The sequence below is a fragment of the Aegilops tauschii genome, chromosome 7 (assembly GCF_002575655.3).
Source record: "Aegilops tauschii subsp. strangulata cultivar AL8/78 chromosome 7, Aet v6.0, whole genome shotgun sequence".
Taxonomy (NCBI): Eukaryota; Viridiplantae; Streptophyta; class Magnoliopsida; order Poales; family Poaceae; genus Aegilops; species Aegilops tauschii.
The window spans coordinates 474,734,128-474,744,990 of record NC_053041.3 but is presented as its reverse complement, the minus strand read 5'-3'; the positions used below and the strand labels follow the sequence as shown (position 1 = coordinate 474,744,990).

At 44.7% G+C, this 10,863-nt stretch overlaps 1 protein-coding gene across 1 annotated transcript; it reads right to left on the bottom strand.

The window, feature by feature from the left end:
* Positions 1-5,822: 5,822 nt before the first annotated feature.
* On the bottom strand, positions 5,823-8,342 carry LOC109768470 (uncharacterized). Its single transcript, XM_040396610.1, has one exon. The coding sequence runs from the start codon at positions 8,100-8,102 to the stop codon at positions 7,746-7,748; it is 357 nt and encodes a 118-aa protein (XP_040252544.1). The 5' UTR covers positions 8,103-8,342; the 3' UTR covers positions 5,823-7,745.
* Positions 8,343-10,863: the final 2,521 nt, after the last annotated feature.

Here is a 10,863-nt window from a genome sequence, read left to right as displayed (position 1 = left end):
GGTCTCCGTGTTCCGAGGCCATATCTGTTATATGCTAGGCTCGTCAAGTTTAACCTGAGTATTCCGCGTGTGCAACTGTTTTGCACCCGTTGTATTTGAACGTAGAGCCTATCACACCTGATCATCACGTGGTATCTCAGCACGAAGAACTTTCGCAACGGTGCATACTCAGGGAGAACACTTATACTTTGATAATTTAGTGAGGAATCATCTTATAATGCTACCGTCAATCAAAGCAAGATAAGATGCATAAAAAGATAAACATCACATGCAATCAATATAAGTGATATGATATGGCCATCATCATCTTGTGCTTGTGATCTCCATCTCCGAAGCACCGTCATGATCACCATCGTCACCGGAGCGACACCTTGATCTCCATCGTAGCATCGTTGTCGTCTCACCAATCTTATGCTTCTACGACTATCGCTACCGCTTAGTGATAAAGTAAAGCATTATACAGGACGATTGCATTGCATACAATAAAGCGACAACCATATGGCTCCTGCCAGTTGCCGATAACTCGGTTACAAAACATGATCATCTCATACAATAAAATTTAGCATCATGTCTTGACCATATCACATCACAACATGCCCTGCAAAAACAAGTTAGACGTCCTCTACTTTGTTGTTGCAAGTTTTACGTGGCTGCTACGGGCTTAGCAAGAACCGTTCTTACCTACGCATCAAAACCACAACGATAGTTTGTCAAGTTGGTGCTGTTTTAACCTTCGCAAGGACCGGGCGTAGCCACACTCGGTTCAACTAAAGTTGGAGAAACTGACACCCGCCAGCCACCTCTGTGTAAAGCATGTCGGAAGAATCAGTCTCGCGTAAGCGTACACGTAATGTCGGTCCGGGCCGCTTCATCCAACAATACCGCCGAACCAAAGTATGACATGCTGGTAAGCAGTATGACTTATATCGCCCACAACTCACTTGTGTTCTACTCGTGCATATGACATCTACGCATAAAACCTGGCTCGGATGCCACTGTTGGGGAACGTAGTAATTTCAAAAACATTCCTACGCACACGCAAGATCATGGTGATGCATAGCAACGAGAGGGGAGAGTGTTGTCCGCGTACCCTCGTAGACCGAAAGCGGAAGCGTTAACACAACGCGGTTGATGTAGTCGTACGTCTTCACGATCTGACCGATCAAGTACCGAACGTACGGCACCTCCGAGTTCAGCACACGTTCAGCTCGATGACGTCCCTCGAACTCCGATCCAGCCGAGTGTTGAGGGAGAGTTTCGTCAGCACGACGGCGTGGTGACGATGATGATGTTCTACCGACGCAGGGCTTCGCCTAAGCACCGCTACGATATTATCGAGGTGTATTATGGTGGAGGGGGGCACCGCACACGGCTAAGAGATCAATGATCAATTGTGTGTCCATGGGGTGCCCCCTGCCCCCGTATATAAAGGATCAAAGGGGGGAGGTGCGGCCAGCCTTGGGGCGCGCCAGGAGGAGTCCTACTCCTGGCTTAAATGAATAATCGTATTGCAATAAACATGATCTCATCGTATTCATGCTCAACGCAAACACCAGATAACATTTATTTTAGGTTCAAGACTAATCCTGAAGGTAGAGGGAGTGTGCGATGGTGATCGTATCAATCTTGGAATCACTTCCAACACACATCAGCACTTCTCTCTTAACTAATTTTTGTTCATTCTGCAACTCCTGTTTCGAGTTACTAATCTTAACAACTAAACCGGCATCAAATACCCAGGGGCTACTATGAACACTAGTAAAGTACACATCAATAACCTGTATATCAAATATACCTTTGTTCACTTTGCCATCCTTCTTATCCGCCAAGTATCTGGGGCAGTTCCACTTCAAGTGACCATTTCCTTTGTAGTAGAAGCACTCAGTTTCAGGCTTGGGTCTAGCTTTGGGCTTCTTCGCGGGAGCGACAACTTGCTTGCCATTCTTCTTGAAGTTCCCTTTCTTTCCCTTTACCTTTTCTTGAAACTAGTGGTCTTGTTAACCATCAACACTTGATACTTTTTCTTGATTTCTACCTTCGTCGATTTCAGCATCGCGAAGAGCTTGGGAATCGTTTTCGTTATCCCTTGCATACTATAGTTCATCGCGAAGTTCTAGTAACTTGGTGATGGTGACAAGAGAACTCTTTCAATCACTATCTTATCTGGAAGATTAACTCCCACTTGATTCAAGCGATTGTAGTACCCAGACATTCTGAGCACATCCTCACTAGCTGAGCAATTCTCCTCCATCATGTAGGCAAAGTATTTGTCAGAGGTCTCATACCTCTTAACACGGGCATGAGTCTAAAAAATCATTTTCAGCTCTTGGAACATCTCATATGCTCCATGGCGTATTTTTGAAGTCCCGGTTCTAAGACGTAAAGAATTGTGCACTAAACTATCAAGTAGTCATCATACCGAGCTTGTCAAACGTTCATAACATCTGCATCTGCTCCTGCAATAGGTCTGTCACCTAGCAGTGCATCAAGGACATAATTCTTCTTTGCAGCAATGAGGATAATCCTTAGATCACGGACCCAGACTGCATCATTGCTACTATTATCTTTCAACTTAGTTTTCTCTAGGAAGATATCAAAAATAAAACAGGAGAGCTATACGCGAGCTATTGATCTACAACATAGATATGCTAATACTATCAGGACTAAGTTCATGATAAATTAAGTTCAATTAATCATATTACTTAAGAACTCCCACTTAGATAGACATCCCTCGAGTCATCTAAATGATCACGTGATCCATATCAACTAAACCATGTCCGATCATCACGTGAGATGGAGTAGTTTTCAATGGTGAACATCTCTATGTTGGTCATATCCACTATATGATTCATGTTCTGCCTTTCGGTCTCTAGTGTTCCGAGGCCATGTATGTACATGCTAGGCTCGTCAAGTTTAAACCGAGTATTCCGCATGTGCAAAACTGTCTTGCACCCGTTGTATGTGAACTAGAGCTTATCACACCCGATCATCACGTGGTGTCTCAGCAAGACGAATTGTCGCAACGGTGCATACCCAGGGAGAACACTTATACCTTGAAATTTTAGTAAGGGATCATCTTATAATGCTACCGCCGTACTAAGCAAAGTAAGATGCATAAATGATAAACATAACATGCAATCAAAATATGTGACCTGATATGGCCATCATCATCTTGTGCCTTCGATCTCCATCTCCAAAGCACCATCATGATCTCCGTCGTCACCAGCTTGACACCTTGATCTCCATCGTAGTGTCGTTGTCGTCTTGCCAACTATTGCTTCTACAACTATCCCTAACACATAGTGATAAAGTAAATCAATTACATGGCGATTGCATTTCATACAATAAAGCGACAACCATAAGGCTCCTGGCAGTTGCCGATAACTTTACAAAACATGATCATCTCATACAACAACATATATCACATCAAAACATGCCCTGCAAAAAAAAGTTAGACGTCCTCTACTTTGTTGTTGCAAGTTTTACGTGGCTGCTATGGGCTTCTTCTAAGAACCGTTCTTACCTACGCATCAAAACCACAACGGTGTTTCGTCAAGTTTGCTGTTTTAACCTTCAACAAGGATCGGCCGTAGTCAAATTCGATTCAACTAAAGTAGGAGAAACAGACACCCGCTATCCATCTTTATGCAAAACTAGTTGCATGTCTATCGGTGGAACCGGTCTCATGAACGTGGTCATGTAAGGTTGGTCCGGGCCGCTTCATCCAACAATACCGCCGAATCAAAATAAGACGTTGGTGGTAAGCAGTATGACTATCACCGCCCACAACTCTTTGTATTATACTCGTGCATATCATCTACGCATAGACCTGGCTCTGATGCCACGATTGGGAAACGTAGCATGCAATTTCAAAATTTTCATACGCTCACGCAAGATCTATCTAGGAGATGCATATAAACGAGAGGGGGAGAGTGTGTCCACGTACTCTCGTAGACCGAAAGTGGAAGTGTTTGACAACGCGGTTGATGTAGTCAAACTTCTTCTTGTTCTGATCGATAGGTTGATGTAGTCGAACTTCTTCTCATTCCGACCGATCAAGTACCGAACGTACGGCACCTCCGAGTTCTGCACACGTTCATCTCGATGACGTCCCTCGAACTCTTGATCCAGCAAAGTGTCGAGGGAGAGTTCTGTTAGCACGATGGCGTGGTGACGGTGATGGTGAAGTGATCCGTGCAGGGCTTCGCCTAAGCACTACGTGAATATGACCGGAGCCGTAAACTGTGGAGGGGGGCGCCGCACACGGCTAACAATGTTTGTTGTGTGTTATAGCAGTGCCCCCCCCTACATATATATAGGTTGGAGGGGAGGAGAGGCAGCCAAGGGGGCGTCCCAAGTAGGAGGAATCCTACTTGGGGTCCTCCCAATTCGGCCTCCCCCCTTTCCTATTCCTATTCGGAGTAGGAAGGGAAGAGGGGGAAGGGGGAATCCTTTTCCCTTTTTCCTTTCCTTCTTTCCTTTTCCTTCTCCAATTTGGCCAGCCCATATGGGGGCGCACCAGCCCCTTAGTGGCTGGTGTGTTTCCCCTCTTGGCCCATTAGGCCCATATAGCTTGCCGGGGGTTGCCCGGAACCCCTTCCGGTGACCCGATACGTACCCGGTACCCCCAGAACACTTCCGGTGTCCGAATACTATCGTCCTATATATGAATCTTTAGCTCTCAGCCATTTCGAGACTCCTCATCATGTCCGTGATCTCATCCGGGACTCCGAACAACATTCGGTCACCAAATCACATAACTCGTATAATACAAAATCGTCATCAAACGTTAAGCGTGCGGACCCTACGGGTTCGAGAACTATGTAGACATGACCGAGAAACCTCTCTGGTCAATAACCAATAGCGGAACCTGGATGCTCATATTGGTTCGTACATATTCTACGAAGATCTTTGTCGGTCAAACCGTAATGACAACATACGATATTCCCTTTGTCATCGGTATGTTACTTGCCTGAGATTCGATCATCGGTATCATCATACCTAGTTCAATCTCATTACCGGCAAGTCTCTTTACTCGTTCCGTAATGCATCATCCCGCAACTAATTCATTTGTCACATTGCTTGCAAGGCTTATCATGATGTGCATTACCGAGAGGGCCCAGAGATACCTCTCCGATACTCGGAGTGACAAATCCTAATCTCGATCTATGCCAACCCAACAAACACCTTCGGAGATACCTGTAGAGCATCTTTATAATCATCCAGTTACGTTGTGATGTTTGATAGCACACAAGGTATTCCTCCGGTATCCAGAAGTTGCATAATCTCATATTCAAAGGAATATGTATAAGTCATGAAGAAAGCAATAGCAATAAAACTTAACGATCAACATGCTAAGCTAACGGATGGGTCTTGTCCATCACATCATTCTCCTAATGATGTGATCCCGTTCATCAAATGACAACACATGTCTATGGTTAGGAAACTTAACCATCTTTGATTAACGAGCTAGTCTAGTAGAGGCTTACTAGGGACACTGTGTTTTTGTCTATGTATCCACACATGTATCAAGTTTTCGTTTAATACAATTCTAGCATGAATAATAAACATTTATCATGATATATGGAAAAATAAATAACAACTTCATTATTGCCTCTAGGGCATATTTCCTTCAATCCGGTGGCTTCTGTCAACGAATCGTATTGGCATGGTTGCGGGATGCATCCATACGGCTTCTTTGTGGGTTTTGGTGGTTCTCACTCCGATCAATTTGCATTCGGCAATGAGATGCAATCTATGGACGACAGCTTGACACAGAGGGTATGGTTGTGCAACAACGACGAAGGGATTTCTAGCCCAGTGCATGTAGCTGATGTGATCGCGAAAAGTGGTGGTGACAGCACATGGTTGGATTCGATTTGGTGGTGCTCCTTGAGTACCAGGTTTTGAGTTCTAGGGTGAAAACCCTAAGCTTGACTCGAGTTGGTTTTATCTGGCAATGACAATGTTTTTACATCGTTACCTTTTTGAAGGCGTTGCTTGGATATGCTTGAACTTATTCTTTAGGGCGAAAACTTAGAATCTGGCCTTTGTTGGTTGGATAAGGTGACGACGACACTTGAGCATCATTCCCTTTCTAAAGATGTTATCATTGAAGAACCTTTCTTGGTGTCCTTGGTGAGTCAAAACATGGCTGATTTGGATATGGTCATTACTGTAGTTTGTCAATTGATGTTTCGATCCCTTTGTTTCTTTTTTTCCTCGCTTAGGCATAGACTTGGTCTTATAGCACTTTGCTCTTTGCCAACATATTTATTTGTGTGTGTTCTCAGTGTTATATGTGTACATTCTACCTATGTGGAGGCCGGCCATGTGTTCATTGTGTTTGTATCCTTGCAGCTTCATTTTAAGTCAATAACATTTATGCTTTGTCGAAGAAAAACAATGCCACAAAAGATTTTCACCTTAAAATCATGCTAAGATATAACCATTAGGAGTGGCCTAAGCGTACCATGGTTAGTTTCTCCCGCAAATCAACATGTAGTCCTATCTCTCAAAGTCAAAAGCATTTTTGATGACCAACTTGAAAATGAAGCGGCGGTTGCTGTTCTGGTGCATTGGTCCTATGGGACCTTAACACGACGACTTCTCGACCCGTCTACTACAACAAGTTGTGCCTGGCTCCGTCGAAGGAGGGGCAATGATGGCGGTGCGCCTTCGGCTTGCTTCAGTACTTGTAGTCGTCGCTAGGTGATCTATGAATCTAGTTTTTATTATTTTTTACTAGCAAAAGGGCCCGTGTGTTGCAATGGGAGAAAAAAATACCACACTCTTTTAATTTACAAAAAATGGTCTATAATATGAGTATTTGTAGTTACGGCCCAAATAAAGATTGTCTTTACCTACAAAAGCGCAAGTTCAAGATTCCACATGTCTTCTATTTAAACAAGGCTTGCATGTAGATTTAATACGTACATGAAAGAAAGACGTATAATACACTGTTGATTAAGATTCACCCTAGATAGTGTTTTTTTAAATGGTTAACAGGTAAAATAACATTATATTCATAATATATATTTTCCTAATCAAATTCCATAAACTTAAAAAACATTTGATATGTAATGCGGGTTTAATGTCAAAAATATCAAGGGGTTTTCTATAAAATAGCATGACGGACTAAGAATATCTATTTTTTTTATTAGTAGGTATAGATATTCGTTGTACTATCATGATTGAAGATAAATAGATTAAAAAATTCGAAAAAAAGGAGCGGCAGTTGGGCTGTAAGCTTCAGGCGAAACCCTGGACGAACATGAGAGCATCATGGATGCTCTTAGCCTACCATGTTTTTTAATATTGTGCCTTGCAACTAACCTGCTCGTCTATCAAATAGGTTGGTTTATTTACAACTGTCCAGGCTAGATGAACATTCCAGACAAACGAGAGCAAGTTTATAGTACTCTCTCCGTCTACGTTTTTTGACATTAATATAGTATCAAAAAATGTTTACATTATGGGACAGAGGGAGTGCATTTTAAAGAACAGGCAAGCATCCATTGGTTGCATACTAGTAAGTGTGTATGCATGGTCAAGACAGTCTTGCAGTTACCCTTCTTTTTTGCAACCTTCCACTTGTGTTCTTACTAAAAAGTGAGGAAAAACACCACGCCAGAGCTCAGAAAAGGAAGATTGCGACCGTACTCACGTTCTGACACCTCTTGGATCACGGCAAGGATCACCAGGCAGAAAAGAGAATAAGCCGACTGATCTGCCCTTCGGTGGGTTCACCAAATGCCGTCCACCACCTGGGTGCACTTGCCCTTGAGCCACCTCACGCCGTTCTTGAGCGACACCTTCATCTTCCCCTCCACGCCGTACACCCTGTACCCGGCCACCCTCCTCTTCCTCCGCAGCTCCGCCGGGGCGCTACGGAAGCTGCCGCTCCATGACCTCGCCTTCGAGCCGGCCGCCGCTGCCGACGTCGAGGAAGAAGCTGTAGTACAAGGAGGCCAGCTGGTGGTGCCCGCTGCCTTCTTGGGTGTGGCGTAGGAGGCACTGTAGCACCTCAGCTCGGTGACGGCGCCGGCCGGGGTGGTGGTGGTGCTGCTGCTCTTCTCTGAGTAGGACCTTGACCTCTCCATGGACGTATGGGCGGCGCGCTTGCCTGACGACTCTGTGGTGGCAAGAATGGAGTGGCAGCGGAGATGAGTGCGGCTAGCTCTTCAACTTGTAGGAGGAGAGGATGCCGGGAGTTTGCCTTTTCGATCTGGTTGTACTCTGTACCGCCAAAAGCTGTGAGTTGTGAGCGGAAGTTGAATTATTAGCGGCTTTTAATGTGCGCAATGTCACACAAGCACGTGGCATATCAAATCATGAAAGAAAAAAAATAGTGAGCTAAGTATAGCGTTGCTATATCGTTTTGCAACATAGTTATGAGGACCATTACTCCTCCACAAATGGTCGAAACAAAAATGATTACTCTCACGGCATGATCGTGCTCAATTTTTTTGCCCCCGCAAGAACCCAATTTCTCGCTTCACATTTTATCGAGGCGACCACCCCATTGGGCATGGCCGACTTGCCTTGGAAAACCCTCTTGTTCCTTTCTCTCCAAATCTCCCAGACCACCAACAACAATAGTAAGGCCATCGCCTTACGACTATGGTCCGTGCGTAGAACCGTCCTCTCCCACCACTCGTCGACGGATAGCAAACCGGGCCAAGCATCGATCTCCAGCTCGTGCATACCCAGCCAAAGTTTAATCTGGTGCCATACCCTGAGGGAGAACCTACACATGAATAGCAGGTGTGCCGCAGTCTCAGGCTCTCTCTTACAAAGTTGGCAAACGTTACAGTTTGGCGACCCTCTCTTCTATAGCCTATCCGCTGTCCACACTCTGTTCTTGATTACCAGTCAAGCGAAAAATTTGCATTTAGGAGGTGCCCAGTTATCCCACACTAGTGATCTCATGCTAGTGGCGATGACACCTGGGGCTCCCTCTGTGAGGCAAACCCCTTCTTTATCAATGAGATGAGGCAAAGCTTTTGCCTTTGTTTAAAAAAATATATATCATTTTGCAAGAGCTCCAGTGCTACAACTATACAACGATCTAATCATGGATAATGGTGTAGTCTTCGGACAGGACCTCCTCCATCAAAGGCTGGTGTTTGGTTATCGTCTCTCGGTGCGGTTGTTACCCCTCGATATAACGATTTTATGAAGATTCCCTTTTCCAAAAACTCTATGCTATGTTCAGCGCCACTATGCTATGCTTTCTTTGGCGCCACTATGCTATCTAGTTAGTTACTTTAGATGTAGTAATTTCAGTTGAGTTTGGATGTTATATACTTGTAAGCACAAAGCATATATGTTTTTCCCTCGTGCGAGAGGCGAAGACCCAGGCGACTCTCAGCTTGGGTTTTCTCAGCCTCACGCCGGCGCTGGCGCGGGTCCGCCTTGTCTCCTATGGTCCTAGGACCATGGAGGCGTGGTGGGCCCGACCCTTGCTGATGAGAGGGCTCCGTTTTTAGGTGTTCTTTTTTTAGTTTTATTAGGGTTTATGTCATGCTCAGAAAGACGAGGCGACGACGGCTTTTTGAATATGAAATAAGGTTCTCTCTCACCTAGCCTTCATCCGGTGATGCTTGTAGCGTCATCGGAGGGTGTTTGGAGATGTGTCTCCGACGAATCTCGTTGGGTTGGCGTTTGTCTTGGGTGGATCGGTTGGGATAAGGTTGAATTCTTCTGATATCTGCTGATTATAATTGTGGAAAAGGCATGCTGATGTTAAGTTGGATACTTCTGGAAAATGACACTGGATGTGAGGATGGACTTGGAGAAAGAATAGATAGAGCAATGCTTTTTCTGCATTTTAGGATTTTGAGTGCATTGCTCCAACTTACCGGGCTCTAGCGAGGTACTAGCTATAGTTGTTCCATATTTCGTCCGCTAGACAGCAATGCATGCTAGCAATAGATCGATGCTGCATTTCGAAGGAAGCATCCGTTCATTCAGCACCCTCCTGCTTTTCTGCGTTGGATAAATGCTGCTTTATGGACGAAAGCAACTTGGAGTTTTTTTTGCTGCTTCGCTAGCGGCACGGACCCGAAACTGTGGGTTGGTTGCGAGGACGTACCGTCGGCACCGCGCCTAGCTACACGTCAGAATCCGTTAATGGCTGACAATTAGACCATCCGTGAAATTCGGGCGTACAGTGGACCGCCTCACCTGCTGCATTTTCATTTTTTTTTTGAACTGCATTTTCAATTGTCTGATGACCAAGCAATGATTTTGAGATTTTCTGTTGGGTGATTGTATTGATGACTGGGACGCAAAGGCCGGACTTTTTTTTTCTTCAAACAAATTACAATCACATATGATCACACACACATACTCAACCATGTGAACCCAAGCAAGCGCGCACATCCTATCTTTTTGAGCACCTCCGAGATACTGACCCGGCGCAATATCTTGAGATTGACGAAGTCATCACGTATGTCTCGTAGTGGACGGGAACACTTTCTCTCACTGAATGAACATCACTGGAAAGTGTGAAATAAATCCAGAAAAATGCGAGCACTAATGTCAAGTGCAGAACTTGAACATAGTCAACTGGTTACACCACACAGAACCTAACCATATATGAGCTACGCTTAAGTTTGCACTTCGACTTTCAGACTTGATCTACTGAATTTTACCGGTCATTGGTGCATAACTGACATATCTGACAGGCCGACCAGAATGACCCCAGCTCCGGCTTCCTCTATGTGCTTGCAGGTATTCGAATTCCGGCCGATGGAGAAATTAAAGAACCTCACCCCTATGATTACATGCCACCGCACCCATCCAACTTTGCCCGCACCCAAAGGAAACAAACAACATCGGAAATTTGATTTTCAAAGT